The 23,339-nt window shown below is 34.9% G+C and overlaps 1 protein-coding gene across 9 annotated transcripts in view; it reads left to right on the forward strand.

The window, feature by feature from the left end:
• Window positions 1–23,339, forward strand: part of yes1 (YES proto-oncogene 1, Src family tyrosine kinase) — a 262,958-nt gene that overhangs the window by 230,879 nt on the left and 8,740 nt on the right. For all 9 annotated transcript variants that reach the window (XM_087239180.1, XM_087239178.1, XM_087239177.1 and 6 more), the window contains 8 exon segments: window positions 5,404–5,503; window positions 7,115–7,213; window positions 9,282–9,385; window positions 9,466–9,615; window positions 13,779–13,934; window positions 17,026–17,205; window positions 19,143–19,219; window positions 21,530–21,683. In XM_087239180.1, the coding sequence (XP_087095306.1) occupies window positions 5,404–5,503; window positions 7,115–7,213; window positions 9,282–9,385; window positions 9,466–9,615; window positions 13,779–13,934; window positions 17,026–17,205; window positions 19,143–19,219; window positions 21,530–21,683 (1,020 nt within the window).

Below are 23,339 nucleotides of genomic sequence, written 5' to 3' on the forward strand. Positions count from 1 at the left end.
CTTGAACAATGTTTTGATTTCAATTTTAATCACAATTTTGTCACAGACAGACTGAATCTATGTTTACAGTGTGAATCTGAAACACATTTCAAAAGAAAAGCAATTAGATTTTTATCAAAGACCTTTAACATCTCTAAAACAGACATGAAATGAAATAAAAATCACCTAGTAAAGCTGTAACAAATTGTGTCTAAAACAGACTAATGGCAAAACAAATGTGTGTGTGTAAGTGAGTGCGTGCGCCGTTCAGCTCAAGTAAGGCTCTGATGTTCTGCTTGACCGAATATCAGAAGTAGTTGCGTGTGTTCACAGATTTGTTTTGTCATGCATAGATCATAGACCTCTTTGTGACACTGCCGTGAAATAGGTCATTCACATACATTGTCTTTTGCACACACAAGTCCGTTATATCTAATGGAGTGTGGATTGCATGCACATATTGAGAGTGGCACACACAAGTATGCCTGGTGCATCCAGCTAAAAACATCTATTATCAGACAAATTTTAAATTGAACGTTTCAGAATGCCGCACCATGAGTCACGTAACAAGAACTGATCGATCAGCTTCATACTTTGTATAAAATATACACATTTCACTTACCCCAGTCGAACACAAGACACCTGAACATTAAGTGCTTTTCAATTCTCTCTATACATAAAACTTGTATCAGAGCTACAGCAATGTTTTGTTTGGTCCTGTTTACACTAATATGTTTTAGTTTTAAAATGGAGTTTCAGAATAAAAACAATCCACGTCTACGTTGTCATTTCACCAAGCGTTTCTGGACAGCTCTCCATCCACTATTAAAAATGCACATCACATAAACACACACTCTGGCATGCGCTGCACCTTATCCGCGCATCTGTGCTCCAGGCGGAGGGTGCTGTGAGCACAGAACCCCATATGTAGCTACACGACGCCTTAAAATTTTTGGTGTCTGTTAAGTTAATATCAAAATGAAAATGAACATTTCCTCATATCATGTTTTCATGTTATTGTTAAGAAAGTGAAACAATCTAGCCAGGGTGATGTTAATGACGTTATAAAGTACACTGTTCCTATTGAAGATTTACCTGACGTGTCCTTGGGAGTTTGTTTTCCATGTCAAACTTGCGAAGTCTGAACTTACAAGAAGAGGATGCAAGACTGAACTTTGTTTAGGCCACTTAATATTGAGGAAAGCCCCAATCAGATAAGCGAATGTCTGTAGCCACGCCTCCATTTTCAGATGGCTCCGTTTTCCCCCATCCACACTGGCACAGAGCAGTAGCATTGAAGTGAAAATGGCCTCTTAAGCGTTTCCAAAATGCTCCGTTTTCAACGCTTGAAAACTCTGGATTAGTTTGGATAGAAGGCATAACTGTAGCAAAACTTATTCATTTTAAAACGGAAATGCATTAGTATAAACAGCCACATTTTCTGGTGCATGCATATTCAAATTGGGACGCACCTATAGATTTTATTGACATGCTAGCAATGAATGTGGCAAAAAAGCTAAAAATGTTGATTGAAAGGATGCCATATACTTTTGCCATTAAGTTTGAGTCAAGAAATCCTACATTTAGAGTTTTACTGCTGAGGTACACACAAAACGCAGCTAACTCTCTGCTACTCTCAAGCTAAGCAGAGCTGCACCCGGTCAGTACTTGGATGGGAGACCACATAGGAAAGCTAGGTTGCTGCCGTAAGTGATTTTAGTGAACAGGGAACGTTCAACCTGCAGTCTGTGTGGATCCTAACGACCCAGTATATTGATGGGGACTCTGACTATTCTGCTCAGTAAACGCCGTCTTTCGGATGAGATGTTAAACTGAGGTCCTGACACTCTGTGGTCGTTCAGAAAAGAGTAGGGGTTTAACTCGGCATCCTGGCCAAATTTGACCACTGGCCTCTGTCCATCATGGCCTCCTAACCCACCCCATATCATAATTGGCTTCATCACCCTGTCTTCTCCAACACTCAGCTGGTGTGCGGTCTGGCGCAAAATGGCTGTCATCGCATCATCCAGGTAGATGCCCTCCCACTATGTGTAAATCACTTTGAGTGTCTAGAAAAGCGCTATATACAGTAAATATATTATTAATTGTTAGTGTAAATGGCCTAGTTTGTCTTCCTCTGAGAAAATGGTTGATGGTCAACGAGCATCTGTTCAGGCGCACTGCTTTATGATTGGTTTAAATACCATACTGTGGGAAAATTGTGCTGTAAGGCGATTTAGAAATTGGGCATGTTCAAATTTTATTTCATTTTTAGTTATGCTTCTGAAGCTGTACTAAAGAGATTAAAAGGATAATTCACCCATAAGTTGTCATAATTTACTGTCATTTTTGGGTGAAGTATGCCTTTAAAATGAAAATGCTGTTAATATTTGTTTTTTATTTGTATTTTATTAATACAAATGGTATTATTTCAATTTTTAATAATAATAATATTTTTTTACTGTGCGGTACTGATTTTAAGAAAAACATATATTAGCTCTCCACAAATCCAATGTCATTTATTTTCATGGTAAATTGTGGCAGAGCTTATTCAAATTTTCACCATGGGGATAGGTTATTTGGTGTTGTGTTTGTGTGTGCATAAGCACTGTAATGGAATGACAGAGTTCATGGAAGTCTAATGTTATGTAAATGAAACCACTAAAACAATATAGCCAGTGTGTTTCATTAAATCAGAATTACAAACTGCAGTTGTGGCAGTAGGCCTAAATAACAGTGAAGAACTAATGTGATTTATTCTTCTTTTGTTCAGTGATCATTCCTCTGTTCTGCTTCAGGCAGCGCTGTGAAGAGATCTCTTGATACCAAGCCTCTCTTTCTCTCTCTCAGAGTATAAATGCCATGTGTGTCTGAAGTAGAATACCCAAATAATCAGATCTTTGTGTGTAGTCTGTAAACGGCACAGTTTTTATTCAGTCAAATTATAAATAGTGTAATTATCACATCATGTCTTGTCACACGGCGAGCTCTGTTCATAGAGTTGCTTTTTCAGGCAGCGTGCAGTCTGATATCCTTATAGGGAAAATCTGCTGAATTTTTAGGATTTTGTCAATGTAAGTGAGAGGCTAAAAGATAAACTCAGTTAAAAGGTCTTGGTTTTTCAGGCATATTAAAAGTGTTAGTATCTATCTATAAGCTTGTGTGCTCCAAAGCAGAGACAAAATTTACATTTAGAAAGCTTGAAGTTTCTCACTTCTCTCAGAATGTTTTTTTATATGATATCATACTTCAGATCTCAAATTCTCCTTACTTACTGACACGTCTTGCCCCCTAAAAGAATATTATTGCAGTTGAAATGTCATTTATTGGCATTTAACATTAAAAAAAGAGGAGCTACTCAGTAGCTATGTTTCCATCCACCTATTTTTATGCACGTTTTGGATTTGTGCATAAGAATGATGGAAATGCCAAGATGTGCATAAATTTTAATAATGCACATAAATAACAAATTTGCAAAACTGAGTAGGATAAACTTTTTATTCAATAAGAAAAAATGTGCATAAACTATGATGGAAACACTTTTACCAAACAAATTCCAGTATTCGCTATAAAAAAGTAATGTGATTGTTAAAAGAGATCATGTAATGATAAAAAAATGTATGCGAATGGACAAACCAGCAGACTGACCACATTGTTAAACATTGCAAATGTTCTTTTTGGTCCTTCTAAAATGTGTTGTTATATTATTAATTACCTCAAGAATTGTCAAGAGCATCTGTGTTCTGCATCTCACACCTTCAAACACGTTCCTTGCATGTCAGGATTGCCTTCTGAGGTGCAAGTCATTTATTAAATAAAGAAAAGATTGACACAGTTTCTCCTACCGCAGCAAATTATGTTTTTACTGTTGATATTTGGCGTCAAATTATCCGGAAGTGATCATTTTGTTTTGTTTTTTGACATGTTTGATGGAAACCTTGCTTCATTCGCACATCTTTTATGCGATATTCCAGTTTTGAGCATGAATTTAATTAGCATTTTTGAACATTTCAACATGATGGGCTACTGTCCCATCATTATTTTATCATGTTCAAATTTTCGTCTTACTACATGAATTCCTTCAACTCTTACAAGTGATATTTGAAGGTATAATAGAAGTTTCGATTTAATTTATTGATGTAGAAATCAACAGGTTTAAACCTGATCCCATTTAACAACGCAACAGCGGAAACGACAGCACCAATTCACTCATCATACCCATCAGGCTTCTTGAATTGGCAGTTCTCTGTGTGTGCGTGTATGTGTGCGTGTGTGTGGCATGGTGGATGCAGCCAGCCTGCCCTCTGTTCTTTACTAATGGATAATCCAGGCTCGGGGGCCTGCTTCAGTTTAATCCTTCCCACTGCTTTTGTTTTCCCTCCCACTTTAAACTAGAGATGATTTGACAACCGGCAGTTTTTTCTTTTTTTTTTTTTTATAATCAGCCAATTTGTTTGTAATATAACCTCGCCTTTTGGTGAAAATTCATCTTCTTTACATCCAAATCTGCCATCTATGAGATTTGTTTAGATCTGATGAGATTTTTTTTTTTTTTCTGTCTGTTAGTGTCACACAGCAAAACTGAACATAAAATGAGGTTATATCAATTCTGGCTGATTGAATTTAGTCCCATTTTTTGGAAGAAATTTGTTTAATTTTTTTTTCCCCCATTTTGTGTGAAATGGCAGTTTAAGATAACAAAAGATAATAAAGTAGAGATGACAGCAGCACAACTTCTCTTTGAACTGTTCACTGTTGCTATATTTAGCTCCTACATCTATTAATGCATTAATGCTTTTTCCATTTTGTGTTTTATGTAGGGTTATTGTCTTGCATAATTAATGAAGTCTATTTTAACCATTACAGGCAGATACAGATATGTTCAAGAATAACTTAATGTTTATTAGTAGTGTTGGGAGGCTTAGACCAAAAAGGGTTTTCTCTTTCCATGCTATGCTTTTCATTTTTTTATTTAACACCATTCTTGTTTAAATCATTGTAAAAAAAAATGGCAAATGAAATCAGCCTTAAAAAAAATCAAGATCAGTGCATCACTAGTTAAAACCATCTAATTTCTACCATGTTTCCATTTTACCATACTGAACCATCCACACACTGGTGAAAATTCCATTGTTTACATAGTCAAGGCGAGCAGGCTAATGATAGCTGACTGCAGAGGCGAGCGAGCAAACAAAAATCAATAAACTCGTCATTCAGCATGTCTATAAATGCTTAACTAAACTCTATTATGTGGCTGGAATAGCATCTGATGCCACATTTCCAATGACAAATGAAGTTACCTGGGAGCCGCTAACTAGCTATTAGCGTACTGTTATGGTATTGCTTTTGTGAGACTGTGATTTCAACCAAGTGTTAAGCGTTTAACTTGAGTTGTTTTTTTTATTATTATTATTATTCTTGCAGGTGGCGTAACATTCTTTGTGGCCTTATATGATTATGAAGCCAGGACATCAGATGACCTCTCCTTCAGTAAAGGCGATAGATTTCAAATCATCAACAACACGTGAGTCCTTCGATTAAGAGGACCATTGGGATTATTTTTTGTTTTGGCTCTGGAAAATTGTGATCAGAAGTGAAATGTGTTGTTATGTTCGATACCATCAGTTATTTTTAATGAGAGACTTGTAGTTCTTGAATGTGAAAAATTATCTGTTATGCTTTTCGTATTAATCAAGAAAACTCGGTCAATTTAGTTGATAAATTTTCTTAGCGTGTCCCTTTTTTAGTTGTTTATGTGGATAACCACTGGTGAAAAAAAAAAATAAATAAAATTATATATATATATATATATATATATATATATATATATATATATATATATATATATATATATATATACATATATATATATTTAATGTATTACACATACTGAATATATTTATAATATTTGTGATCAAAATAAAAACTGATCACACAATTTTTTTTAAATTGTTGGTTACGAAAGTCACTATGTCAGATTATGCAATTTTTATCTTGACTTGTCGTGGGTAACAAATGTGCCAGACTATACGTTTTGTGTACGATGAGCGTTATTTCTCAAAGCAGTCACAAGTGTTGCTATAACAATATTTCTTATCATTAATTTTAATGTTTTTTTAATCTTATGTCAATCTTAATAAACACTCATTGTTGCTGACAACTAGGCTACATTATTTATATATTTATATTATTTACATTCCTTATGACATCGATAGAATCAAATGTATATACATTATATACAATGTAAATGTATTGAGAAATTTTCTTATAAATCTAAATGTATATTTTTTTGCCAGGGTTGCTTATTTAACACACCCTCGCCTGAACTTGCTGCAAGTGAGACAGAGAAAATAAAAGCCTATCAGCAGCAAGGAAACATCAGATACCTAAGACATAATATTTAAAATAATGACATGTTAAAAAATTTTTTAAATATTTGACAGGTTTTTGATAAAACAATTACTGTAAAGCATTAAATACTTATTTTCATTGAGTAAAACAAATCATCCGAATAGTGGACGGGCACAAACAAAAATATAATTTATATATTTTTCTTGAAAAAAATATATTTTTAAAATGATGTTTTTGTTTGGTAAAATTTGTATCTTAATTTTAATGTATTTTTTGTTGGTCAGTTATCTACTGGGTAAACAAGAATAACGAATAACATCTGAGGTCACATCCTTCAAAACCAGTCATATATATATATATATATATATATATCTATATATATATATATATATATATATATATATATATATATATATATATATATATATATATATATATAAATATAAATATATATATATAAATATATATATATATTCCATTGTATTTCATAAATGTTTAGGGCAAAATCCTGTCAGAGTTTATGCATTTCCATAATGGCCCATCTGCTCAACCACCAGCATGTTTAGCTTTCAGTGAACGCTCACTGCTCAACATCCAATCCCCTCACCCGGTCTAATGACCCTGACATTTTAATCATATACCTTTCATTCCTTTGCTATTCTGCATTTTATGTTGTTGCTAACAGCCTGCAGGCTCTTGTTTTTTAAGTTGTTTTCTGTTTGTGCTGTTGAAGGACATAAACCTTTTTTCCTCCCTCTCTCTCCCTCTATCTTTGGGCCCATAGAGAGGGTGACTGGTGGGAGGCTCGCTCCATCAACACGGGCCAGAAGGGCTACATTCCCAGCAATTACGTGGCCCCTGCAGACTCCATCCAGGCGGAAGAGTAAGTAACTCCTCTCCTCCTGTGCTCATCCAGTCATCTTATCCCTTCACGCCGTAATTAAGAGAGCGTGATGGCCGGTCACACGAACGCCCAGAGCCCTGGTGCTGACAAACACACCAAGAAACGCGTGACTGACTGTCAGACAAAAGACTCTCTTTCAGTTACAAACTTTACGTCTGACTCTCTGCTGTACTTCTTCTTTCATACTGGTCTGTTCTCTAGCTCCATTTATCCATGTTCTCCTATATCTCTTTGTAAAAGCTTTGTTTTTATTTTGTTCTTTGTAGATTTATCAATTAATTTATTTTCTATCAATTAACCTCACTTGTTGCTATGGTGACCAAAATTAAATAATTTTTTTTTATGTTTGCATCAGTATGTTTGTTTAAATGATATGTATAAGCTAGTGTGCTCCAAAACAATGACAAAAACACGTTTAGCTTAGTTTATTTATTCATAAAGTACAATAAAACAACTGTTCGTCACCTTAGAATTATAAGGTTCTAACTGACAATTTTTGTCAAAATTGAGTTATTGAAATATTCTTACTAAATGTAAGCTTATTTACATTATGGGATGTTTTTTATAAGTTGTTTACATTTTAAGATTTTTTATTTAAAAAAAAACTAATGTTACACACATACTGTTTAATATGGAATGCAAAAACTTTGAATCCCAATATCTCTGCATTTTGGATCACTTGAAAATTCCATTTATATGAGATTGGCCAATACCCACATAAATTGCGTTACAGTAGTCCAAGCGTAAAAAGCCTTTCACTTTGGCTGATAATCTCAACTGGAAAAACAAGATTTAACTACTGCATTTACCTGTTTATCAAACAAAAGCAGAATCAAGGATAAAACCTAGATTTCTTAGAGATGGTTTAATGTAATCGGATAAATTGTCCAACATTTGATTCGGCTTTTGCTTCTTCTTGTTTAGTTTTAAGAAATTCTTTGAAAATTTAGAAGAAGACGCTTTAATGGTTAAATAATTTTTTGACATCACATCATTTTTCAGTTTCTCATCAAATCTTCTGACTAATCAAATGCTCTTTAACATCTGAAATGTCCTTTCAAGAGGCTTTTCATTTACTTCTTATTTGATGTGGTTTATCTCAGTCACTAACTGGCAGAGCTATTATAAAAACGAAATGCTGTTGACTGTTTTTTATAAAGGGGTCTTAATGTTTCAATAGAGATTACGGGACATTTCAAATAAAAATACACATTTCAAAGCACTTCACAGGATGTAAACATGAAGTAAACTTCAAGTTCAGCTAATTTCCCATGTACAGAGGTAGAGGCCAGTGGAACACTATGTAGGGACTGGAACATGTCCATCTTAGCACAGTTTCTTGTTGGAGCTCTCTTCTAATCAGGTGTGTTAAGCAAAAGAGGTATGCAAAATAATCGGCAAGAACCAGGATTGACAACCACTGCTTTAAGGTGTTTAGTTTTATGTATGTATTCACAATTGTTCTGTTTTGTGGAGATTAAACGTATTGACATAGCACAGTCAATTTAGGTATACACATTCTTACATATATAGAGGTTGTACTAAAACAGGGGTGCACAAACTCGGTCCTGAAGGGCCGGTGTCTTGCATAGTTTAGCTGCAACATCCGTCAACACACCAGACTAGAAGTTTCTAGTATAACTAGAAAAGAGCTTGATTAGCTGGTTCAGGTGTGTCTAATTGGAGTTGGAACCAAACTCTCTGCAGGACACCAGCCCTCCACGACCAAGTTTGGCTATGTTGCAATGAAAAAGATGCAATAAATAAGTTTTTATTATGGGTATCACTAATATAACAATGTAGATTTAATTTCAGTTCATTTCTGTAAATCATTTCCATTGAATTCAGTTGGTGTCTTTTTAAAATATATTTTAATGTTGCACCAAAAAAATACAGTAAGAAGTATTGAAGTAAATCCTTTATGAAGACTTCATATATCAAATAAAAGTATAAATGAGTTTTAAAAATGAATGATCAAAATGGTTGGTCCACCACATTCCAAACCAATTTAAGATGGCTGACCAATATATTTATCTTTACCTCACAGATGGTACTTTGGGAAAATGGGTCGTAAAGATGCTGAGCGACTGCTGCTTCTTCCCGGAAACCAACGGGGCACCTTTTTAGTCCGAGAAAGTGAGACCACTAAAGGTAAGTAGACCGCAATTCATCTTAAGACATGTGCAACCAAAGCAGAGTTATTTTTAATCCATTCCTCACTCTCCTGGCAGGAGCTTACTCTCTCTCAATACGAGACTGGGATGAGATGAAGGGAGACAACGTGAAACACTACAAAATCCGAAAGCTTGACAGCGGAGGCTATTACATCACCACAAGGGCTCAGTTTGACACCCTACAGAAACTGGTGAAGCATTACACAGGTTAGCATGTTCAGCTGTGCCAACATTTTGAGTCATACTGAAGTTATATAATATTATGGGTTCAATTGTGTATTGTCTTCAAACGTTTTAGGTCAGTAAAATGTACATATTTAAAAATAAAAAGGTGCTATGATACTTTAAGGCTGTCAAAAATAGCTTTCATTTCGGTTAAATTTTTCAATTTAACATGTAAAAGTGTTACACAGCATGCAGTTTTTGTATTTTTTGCATAATTAGATTTTTTTTGTCTTTATAGTAACTATATAGTAATTATAAACGACAAATTTTTCTCCTCAGTAGGTCATGGATAAAATACGGTAATTCTTATGGTTTAATAAAAATAAATAGATTTTTGGAAATCACCAGGCAACCCCCTTCATTGTCAGGCGACCCCTCGGGGGGTCCCGACCCTCACTTTGAGAACCACTGATCTAAGGGTTTGCAAAAAAGGACCTGAAATCCTGGGCCCTACGTACATACTTAAGGAAAGGAGTTCAGATTTAATAAAAAAAAAAGTATCAACTTTTGCCCTTGACCAACAAAAAATTAAGAAGTCACATCTTCTATTAAATAAGAGATTAATTCTACTCCAAATATTTTTCTTCTACAAATGCAATGCATAAAATCACCATATAATCAGATCTTTAATGTTTACACTAGAAGTTTTAGTTGTGTTGTAAAAGTTAAACTTGAAAAGTTAAATCATTCTATAAATCCATCAAAAATCATTGTAATATGTTAATGTGGTGCTCAAGAAATTTGAAAAACTTATCAGTTAAAAACTTTATTCCTAATATATTTGTGTAAACATTTTGCTTAATTTGAAAAATAATAGGAAGCTCAAAAAAACTGCATTTATTTAAAATAAAATCATTTGTAATTATTTATATAGGTCACTTTGCATCTTAGCAGATTTAAAGGGCACTTATTTTACCCGTTTTTAAGATTTAAGAAGTCTTTTGTGTCTCCAGAGTATGTCTGTAAAGTTTTAACTCAAACCACCCATCAGATTGTTTATTAAACCTTTCAGAATATTAGAATTTTCTGCTTGAATACCTTGTAGCTGTTTTTGGTGCCTGTGCTAGTTCTCCCCGCCCATCGTTCCCAATTGCCTGTCAGAGTGTACCTCAATCTCCACCTTGGTTGCGTCAGATAAACAGCACAGTGACAGACATGAAGCAGATCTCACTTAACGTTTGTGAGAAATACTACAGTAAGAACTTTCCCAATGATTATTTAATGTATTTGTTTTGGAGTTAATTCAAGCCTTTTCGCAACGGTGAGTCACAACGATGTCATCACCAAGTTACACACAGCACGCGCATTTAACTGGCACGTTTTTGATAGGATAAACATTAATATCCACTGCTCAGTTATGTTAATGTACAAAATAAACATCATTTAACATCCACAAACCAGGCTTGAAGCATCTTCTTTTGTAATTGTACTGACGGATAAAGACGGTAAAATCGCCGTAATTCATTACAAACTTGAACTGTTTTAAAAACATTTTAGCTTGTAAAATTTATTCTTGATCGCATTTGATGATGATTGATGATCACAGAGAGCTCAACAAATCTTTTAATCCCAGTTGCTTTGCACACGTTCTGTCTTGTTGATATGATATTACTACATATATGCTTTACTACGGATATGCGTTACACTACAAATCGGTAGGTGGGGAAACTGCACTCCTATGCCATGTTGTTGTGGGCCTCAAAATGGGAGGCATTTGGATCCAATTTTATTTAAAAAAAATGTATTCATCAGGAAATAAAACAAAAAAAGAGACTTATTGTCTTTAAATCACTCCAATATGACTGTAAACACACTCTACCTACACACACAAAGTTGATTGTCATCATAGGTGCCCTTTAAAAAAATTGACCCAAAATGTGAGGGGTAGTCCTAGGGAAACAATAGTTTGTTGTACTTTCTTTCAGTTCAAATGTACATTAATAGTTTAATACAAACAATGACATGGCCAGAGGCGTTGTGTGGAGTACAGAAGTGTCATGGTGATTTGAAGCCTAGGGTTCTCGCTGTGACTAGCGCTAACAGGTGCCTGACATCTGCTGAGAGAAACATGTCCCCGTTCACCCAGACTGTCAGTTAATCTTGGCTTAGTTTACACAGGAGAATGTCTGAGAGGCCTTCTGACATCCACACCTCTTTGATCTTATGAGACGTTACGTGAGTGTCCTACCTGCGCTTTTGTAGATCACGTCAGTCACCTTCAAGCACTAGCCATTTAGTTTGAGTTAAGCAATCTGATGGTAAAGTATGTGGCATCATTTTAATCAACATTTTTAGCTTTTTTTGCCACACTTATTTTATTTTATTTTTTTTTAACTTTTGTTTTTTATTCGTTTTAACATAACGGAACAAACAGATCACCAGAGGCATCACATACAATTATTACATTCTTCTTATACAGTCGTTTTTATAGTACAGGTTACTCTCCCATCAGCCCCCACCCTAACCCGTCAGTAAAAGGTACTGTGTTATAAGCATAAACACCAACATAGTTTCCTTCAAGTCCATATGATTCAGTCTTTTATTTGCCACACTTATTGCTAGCATGTCAATAGAGTTTATAGATGCATCGCAATCTGAATACGTATGCACTATTGTATTCTGTCTTTTTTGAATACTTACTGTAAATGAGGAAAGGAAAGGAAGACATGCACTTTAAATGACCTGAAAGTGCTAAACTTTATCAGGGTATATGCAGGGTCTTAAAAAGTCTTACATTTTAGGCCTCAAGTCTTAAATCCACTGAAATATTGTGTTGTACATTTTAAATAATTTTTAGCGTGTCTTAATTTTCCTATGTCCGTTGTAAAGCTACGCCTACCCATCCAATCAGTATTGATATATTTCAATAAAAGCTTTAAGAAAGGTTTATTTATTAATTGTTTACTTATTAATATGGCCTAATTATCTTCCTTACAATAACATTTCTTTTTAAATTTGTTTTTCAGGTTTTAACTTGGCCATTTAATAATCTTTAGCGTTTTAGCACCTTGTTTAAGCCTGCATTTTCAATCATTATGGTCTTAAAATGGTCTTAAAAAAGGTTTTAAAAGTCTTAAATTTAACTTTAAACCTGTAGAAATCATGTTTATTAAATGGGAAAATGTGTAAAATGATGGACAATTTATACACAAAATACCTTTAAGTTTATACACTAGATAGTTGACTGATTATTGTATCTACATAGCATGTAGTACGTCATTTGTTACTCTCCTAATCATACAGCCTTACCATCTCCTTAGACAAACATTTACAGTAGAACAGTGTGTACCTATTCTGTTCTAGCATTACAATGCACCACCTACAAAGGGACGTCAGTATAGAAATGGTTGGAAGACTTTAAATAGAAGTTCTTCAACGCCCCCAAGTTAAGTTTTTTTTTCCTTTTCTGTACTCAGTTTCTCTTAAAATGTTTCCCTCCATCTTGTTATTAAACTCAAAAATACATCCTACCTTGAGCATGTTATGGAATGGTATTGTACTGCTTTTAATTAAAATAAATCCTAATTTTTTTGATAAATAGAGAGTTTAATTTTATATCTATTTTGATCAATTTAATGCATTCTTGGTGGTTATAATCTGTATAAAGGGGGTCCGGGTCACTTTTAATGTCTATATATTTTAATTAAATAAAAAATCGATAAATTGTTTCTGTCAGGCATTTCACACAAACTGTCGCAGAGGGCCTGTGAAAGTAACAAATTTGCTGTTCAGATTCGTCTTATCTGAAGAATGTCAAGGCGTAATGAAAGGCCATCAGTCCTTGTCTAGCACTCGCTATGCAACCTGCTTCGTAAAGGTTTTAATCTTGTTGTTGAAAGACAGTGACTAATGGGCTTTAAAGCTGGATAAGTGATGAATTAATGACTTTTACCCTTACCAGGTCATTTAGTAGCCTTGCTTTTTTATGATCTCCTATTGTGTGAAATTTGTGAACATAACACACACCTTGTTTAATTCAGAACATCTCATTTTACTTTTACTACTTTATGAGATTTGACTTGACAATTCTGTGTTGTCTACAATTGGGTATAATTTACCTTACTGGCTTAAGGGAAACTACTACTCTCATTTACCTAGTTTTATGAGAGCTCACTCTGACATCACTGTGTTGTGTGTGTTTGTAGAGCATGCAGATGGGCTGTGTTATCGACTCACTACAGTGTGTCCGACGGTGAAGCCCCAAACTCAGGGTCTGGCTAAAGATGCATGGGAAATACCTCGAGAGTCACTGCGTCTGGAGCTTAAGCTGGGTCAGGGCTGCTTCGGAGAGGTTTGGATGGGTAAGACATGCAAATACAGCTAGAGAGCTCACATTTTAACTAACATTTTGGTGTTAATAGATGCATCTTAATGTTTTGGGAGATTTGTTTACTAATGATAAATAAAAGTGCCAACTAAGATCTTCCCCTTAGATGAATTACCCTTAGATTGATTAAACTTCAACACTTTTAGAGTGGTGATCTCTTTCTTTTTTTCAGGTTAAGTGAGGTTTGATAATTGAACATTGTTTTTTTGTGCTGGTATCTTGGCTGTTTTAGGCTACTCATGGATAAATATGGCACTATAATATGGAACCAAAAGGTTATGGCAGGTTCTTCTCATTGAGTGATTCACAGAATCATTTATTAAAGTGATTTTTTTTATGCAAGTCACTGGCTGTTTCTCAATTCCATGAATGCAGAGAACAAACTTGCATTCTCAAGGAGACTGTTCTTGCCAGGTTACCTCGGAAGAACGATTTCGGGAGACAGTGAGAACACATCGCTTCCTCTAAGAAATGAGATGCTGCGTTTTTCCTGATGGTCACATGACCTTCATGCATTTTAAAGGAAAATTATTTAAACATTACAGCATTAATACAATGATTTGTTTTTTCCCTTTTAAATATATATAACATGCACAAAACCTTACAAATGTATTTTGCACAATACAAATAAAACCGGTTTTAATATAAAATTTAGCTAATATACATCCTTAATTTGTTTATAACTTTATTAAGAGTTTCATGGTAATGTTTACTTTCACTGTGTCATTTGAGAAAACTTCTGAGATAAATAAATTATATTTCGGAACTTTAATAATAAACATGTATAGAATTCTGTGCTTCCCACCTTCTTTATTCAGGATCAGCTGCAATGACTTCTGGGACTTCTCGGGGGAGTTTTGTGTTCAAGTCAGTGCATCCTCGATATTAAGAAGATATGCGGGAACTCTCACGCATCCTCTGTTCTTGCGGTCTTGGGTTTTAGAACTGAACTTTGGCAGCTGATGTTGGCATTACATGAGAACATAAAGACACAAAACCGGTGAAGAAAGCATATTAAGAAACAACCACCGTCTTCATGAATGAGTGATAGAATTACTGACTTGCTCTGTTTGTTTAAAAACAGGTTCATTCAGGATTAAAACACCACAGTGGTAGTGTTTGGTAGTTGTTCTGCTCTTACTTTGTTTGGGTTTTAAAAAAAACTCATATACAATATGTAAACCCGCTCAGTTTTAACTTCCAGTTTGTTAAACTGCGGAATAAAATCAAAACAACATATGCGATGATGCTCGCTGATATTGGAGAAAACCACACTTTGTGCATGTAATGACTTTTGTATTACCAACACAATCTCACTGCGATTCGAATCACTGATTGATTTAGTGGCTAATTTGTGTGAATATTTACGACCTCATTCGTATAATTTAGTACGATTTGCTCATCTCCAGTGACGGTTGGTTTGTGTTGGGTGTGGCGGCATGCCTCATTTTTAAAATGTGAATTAGCCAGTAAACTGACAAAGCAAAAAATAGTTACTTTCCTTTGTGAGATCAGGCTGGTATTACATGTCTTAACATATTACAAAAAGCAAAACCAATACACTACTTTTTGCTTTCATAACTCATATTATAGTGCCATTTTTATAGACTTCATCATACAGTCAATCCTTTCAAGATGTGTTTGTGTGTTTGTCAGCTCACACATTATTAGAGCCGCAATTACCATAATTATTGTATTCCATAAATATCACACACCCTAATTTCAGTTAATAATTTACAACTATTATTTAGCCAAAGTGCTTTATACATTGTCAGTTCACCAATATTTACACCTGCACAGACTTATAAACATTATAAAGTGTTAGGAGTGACTACAGCATTTAAATACTGAAGTGAATCCCTAAATTACACCATACTGAAACCACAGCAATTATCTGGCATCTCAAGCCTTTGGTATCTGATATTTTTTAACAAAAGTAATATTACATAAACCAAATATTCATTTTGATTTGTAGTTTTAACCAATTTATTGTCAACAGAAGCGTTATACTGTGTTAATGTTTAAGGTTTTACACAGTGTGCTCTTGAAGTGTTGCCATGTCCACTTATTATAAATGTCTTTGGGCTTACTGTTTAGGATACTCACATAAACAGAGTTGATGGAGTTTTGAAAGCAGGAAGGTGCAAGTTATGATACTTTGGTCTTGTCTTCAGAAGAAATCTTTTGTACCTAATTAAGTTTATTATTGTACTGTATTTTTCAAGCAATACCTGGCAACACAAACAAGTCAGGTCTAGTACCTCTTTTTCTGGGACTTTCTTGTATTGTGTGCATGCAAATGGGACACTCTGCTCTAATAAGTGTTTAAATGTAAGTAACAGTTCGTTGTTATGTGCCATACATACTGCATAGTTTCTTTCAGTGTGTTTGTCACAATGCGTTTGTCAGGAGTTAATTCAGTTACTGAATGCGGCTGTCACTCACATAAAATGCTGAACTATACAAACAGACTTGCGCATTAAACTTCAGATTCATTCAAAATTTTCTACATGGCAAAAATACAGCAGAGTTTATATACTAGAGTGAAGTGTAAAAGGGTGTTATTAGGTATTTGTCTGTCATCATCTCTAGTAAACTCGTCCTGCTGCAAGCTCCGGCATGTCACCTCATATCAGCAATGTGAGGAATTTCTCTTATTGTTTGTGTATGTTTGTTTCAACATGCACAATAGCTTCCACATAACCATTCTCTCATGAATTGGCAGTCTGTGCCATGGCTGTTTAAACGGTATTCTCAAAAACAAGGTGTGTGTGTGTGTGTGTGTGTGTGTGTGTGTGTGTGTGTGTGTGTGTGTGTGTGTGTGTGTGTGTGTGTGTGTGTGTGTGTGTGTGTGTGTGTGTGTGTGTGTGTGTGTGTGTGTGTGTGTGTGTGTGTGTGTGTGTGTGTGTGTGTGTGAGAGAGACTGTATTTGTAAGAGTGTGTGTGTGTGTTTTCCTCAGCCACATTTCTTTATCGTTAGGTTTTTAAATCAAATCATTCCTGATACTTTCGATTTACCAAAGTGCTGCATTTATTTAGGGTTAATTTCTTTTCCCTTTTTCTAGGCACTTGGAATGGCACGACTAAGGTAGCTATTAAGACCCTGAAGCCGGGCACCATGTCTCCCGAAGCCTTCCTGCAGGAGGCCCAGATCATGAAGAAGCTCCGGCATGATAAGCTCGTTCCGCTGTATGCTGTTGTGTCTGAAGAGCCAATTTACATTGTCACTGAATACATGGGCAAAGGTAGCTGACACTCTCTTTCTTTACTTTCTTCATGTGTGTTTATTTATCAGTTCAAGCAATGACACAGCAGCAACTTAATAATATGCAATAGTAATTTGACAAATTGATTTGAAACAGATGAAGTTTGAAACAGATGGCATAGATAGATAACTACATATAGGTTAGCATGTTTCTAGTTTGGATTGGCATGTTTCTTGCTAAGTGGTTTATGGGGTGTTCTTAGTAGTTGCTATAGTGCTGCTAAGTGGTTGCTAGAGTGTTCTAAATGGTTGCTAAGGCCTTGCTAGGGTGTTCTGAGGTGTTGCTAAGATTGTGCCAGGGTGTTCTATGTGGTTGCTAGGCTGTTGCTAAGGCATTGCTGTGGTGTTTTGACTGGTTGTTTAGACGTTGCTAGGCGGTTGCTAGGGTGTTCTGAGTAGTTGCTAGGCAGTTGCTTACATAAATTAGCATGGTTCTAGTATGAATTAGCATGTTGCTAGCATGTTTCTAGCATAAATTAGCATGTTGTTAGCATAGTTCTAATAATAATTAGCATGTTGCTAGCATGTTTCTAGTATGAACTAGCATGTTATTAGCATGAATTTAGTATGAGTCCAACCTTAAGTCACAAAGTTTGGTCCAATGTTAAGTCAGTGGGACTTGTCCAAATTTTCCAGGTCAGTTTTTGGAAAAACGAAAATTGGATCAGTTGAAAAAGATATAGCAACTTAATTCAGTATAGTTTGAAGGTTTGGAGTTGCGTTCCTAACAGTCTTAGAAAAAGAAGACGGAAGAAGAAGAATAAGTTTTGGTAGTATAACAGTATGTTGGCTTTCTCAATTCACCATAATAAAAAAGGGAAGGTTTTTTTAACGTTTTTTGCGTTTTGGAGACATGAAAACAAATTAAAATGGATATTAAGCTGCAAGATGTTCTAAAATTATTGTTTAATGTACTAAATTTATTGTCGCAAGAGTAATGTTAACACCATTACACAAATTATATATTTATTTTATAGATCATATGTTTAAATATAATATTTATGAATCCTACGTTTAGATAAAAAAAAAAAATTCTATTAAATGTGAAATAGTTAAAAAAATTGTTATTATTAAGAGGTGACATACTGCTTTGGTTCAAAAAGTTAAATTGTTTTCTGATATCTGCATGAGTAGGTATATGCCTTAGGTAAGTTCAAACCTTCTCCAGAAATGGTTTTAATTTATATACTCGTTTGTTACCCCCATAAAATGCACCACAATCAGAAAATCCTTATTGACCATATTAGGTTGGTCATGAATGTTAATGAACTCCGCTCTGATGCAGCTCACAGTACCTTTTTCTTTCTCTTTAATGTGTGCAAAATAATCATATTTAATGTTGTGTTTTAGCTACGAAAGGCTGTGCTACATTATATAGTTGGTTTTTAATTAATGTTGTAAATATCTTGTCTTTGTATCATTTAGGCATGGGCCGGTATAAGATTCTGACGGTGTGATAACCTTGGATAAAAATATTTCGATTTCATGGTATTACGGTATTGTGCTCACTGCTCTAAAATATCTTCTTTTTAAATGTCTGGGTAAAAAAACTAAAACTTTTTTCCCTTTAAAAAAAACTCAATATATTCTATTTTTCTTTTAGATTTATGATATTTTGGAGCAGTAAACACGTCAGGCTATATAATTCAAATAAATCATTGATGTTTTCATTTGTTTTAAAAACACAGATTTTTTTTTACAGTTTGAAACGGCATCTTTACATATTTTTTAAAAATAAACAAACCTAAAAAACAACAACAAAAAAAAATGTAAATAAAAAATCTTACATATACATTAGAAGCGTTATTACAGATTTTTCCAAACCACAGTATACCTTAAGAACGGTTATCGTCCCATGCCTAGTGTCATTTATAATACATGTTGGAAAGATCTTCAATCGATACCTCTGTCTTTCAGGGAGCTTGCTGGACTTTTTGAAGGAGGGTGAGGGTAAATACCTCAAATTGCCCCAGCTGGTTGACATGGCTGCCCAGGTAAGAGAGAGAAACCCAAGCACTGTTAACCAGCCAGCTTTGTCGTCCTCTTCCACATTTAGTAACACACACATCCACCCGATTATGAGCAGAACCTGGATGGGCTGCATTCTCCCAGAGCGCCATGGTTTCAGTTTCAGATTCCATCTGCCTGTCATATTTATTTAATATCTGATATGACATCCTGCTGCCCACACATCTCTCTCTGGCTCTATGATCCTCATTTCCCGCCTAATGCCTGGAGCACTTAAACGCCACTCCTGTGGGGCCACTTCACTTAATGTGTCTACTCAATTCTGCTCTGTTCGCTTAAAAAGCTTGCCATTGCTCGCTCACGATCCTCTCTACTGCTCCATCCCTCTCTCTTTCTGGTCTCCCTGAGTCCCTTCACTGCCACTGAGCTTGGCTGAGGCTTCAATCTTCCTCACACATCACAGTTTGCGAGGAGACGCTTATGAAAACCTTTTGGACAGCTTTTAAGTCTGAGATTATTTCTTACGTTCCCTCAAGAATGTTGCTTCCCATTTTTGAGTTCTCCTCTTTTAAGCTTGTTTAGCAACCTGTTTTCATGCTTTAGGGCCTACTCACACTATGCCATCCGTACTGTGCCCAGGCCCGTTTCCTGAATCGTTTGAGAAGTGAGTGCGCTGAATCGGGCTCAAGCACGGTTCACTTTGCCGGCCCTGGCCCGGTTGGAAGAGGTGGGCCTGAGCGCGGTACGTTTGTAGTGTGAGTGCAAAACGCGCCAAAGCCCGAAACTGAAAGCAAGACGTGACTTTTAAGAGACTGTTTCATATGGATTTATTAATAATTCTTACTGTTCAGTGAACGCAAACTGCCGTAGCTTATTAAATACGCAAACCCCTCACTGCACGACAGCTGCGCCTTCAGCAGACCTCCTCATTCCTGCAGCACAAAAGCTTTACGATTGTTTATGAGCCCCAAAAGTGGCGGTTCTGTTCGGCGAAATATCTGACTGCGTGTCACCACATCCCTAAGGACTGTTTGGCAAAATATTTGACTGCATGTCACTGCATATCAAACTGACTGGAACGATATAACTAGAGAAATTTCCACTGTGCTGCTAAGTGAGAACGAGTGAGAGCGCTTCTCACTGAACAGCGCAGCATCGATGACGTAAGCGTGCCCAGGCCCGATTGTGGTGTGAGTGCGGGCCATCGGGGAAGACGGGAGGGGGGAAAAGTGTGCTTTGGCCCGGTTCGAGGCACTGTACCTAGTGTGAGTACGGCCTTGGAGACTTGCCCATCAGCAGCTATTTAGAGTTTTCACATCTGAAAGTTAAAGCACAACATTATTTTTTATGAGATTGATCGTTTGACCTTTAGAAGATACATTTAGGCAAGAAGTCGGAGTATGTTTTCCTAAATTATAATTTATTTTTGCCAAATTCAGATTTTGTGCCTTTTAAAGATTTTCTGGATTGCATTTATTCGGTTCGTTTTATTTTTGTTCTGCTTTCTTTTTTTTTAATAGTTAAATTACATTTTTTAAATCAAAATGCTTCTCTCATTAATTTTAGTAATGAAACATTTTGAAAATGAACATTTTACAGTGACCATTCCCTTTTTATTTCTGTTAAATTAGTCTTTGTTTTTCTCTTTTTCTCAAGTCAACTAATGTTTAAATTATATTTTAGAAATTAAAATGGAAACTAACGTCACACAACTTACAATACAATTTAACATTTTACAGTAGCATTTCTGATTTTTTACAGCAGTGTTATGAGCTCAATCATTATTTTGCCTCATTTTCAATTTTATTTCTGTTAAAATTACATTTTAAACCTTAATTCTTTGGTATTTTTATATTTTATTATTACTGTTAGCTTTTTATGATTATTTTAGTTAATTTCATCAAGTTAAACTTTTATATTGATGATGTGTAATGCCTTTTCTTTCTTGATCACACATGACGATAGCATTTTCAAATAAAATTATGTGAAATTTAAACAAAAAACAATGTCCCTATAGTGAGGTTGACTGGAAAAAACCACACATCACAAAGTGCTTCAGTATGTGTAAACAATTGTGCTATTCATTCACTCCTATTTATTTATTTTTTTTTTTTTCTAAAATGTAGTCTTTATTGTTATTTGATTTAAGTACAAACTGATTTTAATTTATTCATCGAAAAAATATCCAAAATTAAATGATAATAGGGATCTTAAAAAATGTGACTTTCCTGTGCCACTAAAATATCATTTCCATGACAAGATGTGGAGAGACAGGTTGGCTTTTCTATGGGTTGCTGTGAGTTTCTGGAGGCTTGATTTCCTGTTGTCTTGTCTAGATTGCAGATGGCATGGCCTTCATCGAGAGGATGAACTACATCCATAGAGACCTGAGGGCTGCTAACATCCTGGTGGGAGACAATCTGGTTTGCAAGATTGCTGACTTTGGCCTGGCTAGACTAATCGAAGACAACGAATACACTGCTAGACAAGGTACACGCACAGAAATACCATGTTAGCACTTTCTATAATCAAGCTTGAAGCAATAGTTGCATAAATTCCTGCTCACATTTTGTCTGATTGTGATTTTCTTAAATAATTACTTTAAATTCCAGTCATGCATTGGGCTAAGGGAATGTTAAGTGAATGGATTAATATTTTGATCTCTCTCTATTTGGTAATGTGAGCAGTGCATTCTAATTCTGTATTATCCCCCCCAAAATGATGTGATTGTATCAGTAGATTTATATTCCACTGGGATCAGGTTGTAAATTAAAAGTGCATAAAAATATTAACACTTTTTATAATTAGGCTTGATCATAGGCCTGGTCATAATTCATCAGATGAATATGAATGTAATGAAGATTAAGATGATTGTGAATATTTAAAATAATTAGAATTATTATGCTTTTTCAATTCCAATCATGCATTGCCTTCCTACTAAAAGAATGTCCTGCTATCTCAGCGATGTGTTAGGTGAGCAGTGCATTCTAATGTTGTAATATTATTATTTATTATTTCACATTTAAATAATTACATTACTACAATAGTATTCCACTGCTTTCATGTTAGAAATGAAAAATGAAATGAGGAAGTGGGAACAAAAAATGTGAACACTTTCATAAATATGCACGAAGGGATAATTGCATAATATCCTGGTTATCATTTATCTGATTGTGAATATTTTAAATAATTATAATTACTATGTGCTTTAAATCCCAATCACATATCCAACTGAAATAATTAGAATTTTATGGTAATTTTTGGACTCTCTTCTTGGTTTATCAGAATGCTACGTAAGCAGTGAATTGTTATATTATAATATAACAATAAAAATATCATATTTATTAATTTACTCTGGGTTTAGGTTGTGAATAAACAATAAACCAAGTACATAAAGAAAAAGATTATCTATAATCCTTATATTGTTAATGTTATTATACCTTTGTGCAACTTTTAGTTAAGAGGTCTTAAGGGAAATCAACGTACATGTAACAGTTATACAACAGTTCTTGAATCTAATTCGCTGACAGCTGTGCAATATACTACTATTATCAGCACTTATTTAACCTCTTCACCTATGTGTATCACTCCGCCTGCAGTGAGTGCCAAGTGGAGGACTAAACTCACAACAGTTTGACACTACAATACTGTGGCTGTCGGACCGCATCATGTAGTTTTGAGACTTGTATATAGTGTGTTAAGAATGTAAATATACAAATGTGTTTTATTTGTAAGAATAATTGTGAATGAATAAATATACTTTTTTTGTCAGCCAGAATTGGTAATCTGAAACTCAAACTTTTATGTTCTTAAACATTATTATAAACCAAGTTGAACATTAATTTAAATATTAATATAAACAAGTTGGATTTTAACTCTCAATAGCTAACATTTTTTATGGTTAATAAAAGGAAATGAAAAATATGCAGAATGCAAGTCTGGAAAAATGCTACTACTGGCAACAAAGCCATTGTGCAGGAAATTACAAGGCAATCAGCATATAATCATGCACACTTACTGTCTGAATGCATTATCTCCCAGAATGCATTGTGATTGAAGAAATAGTTGACTCGCCATTACCTGCATGAATGGTGATTTTTCCCAGCAGGGAATTTTGACAGCACAAAGACCTCTGAGAAGTAAAGT

Source organism: Danio rerio, chromosome 2 (genome assembly GCF_052040795.2).
Source record: "Danio rerio strain M-AB ecotype USA chromosome 2, GRCz13ab, whole genome shotgun sequence".
In the NCBI taxonomy this organism is placed as follows: Eukaryota; Metazoa; Chordata; class Actinopteri; order Cypriniformes; family Danionidae; genus Danio; species Danio rerio.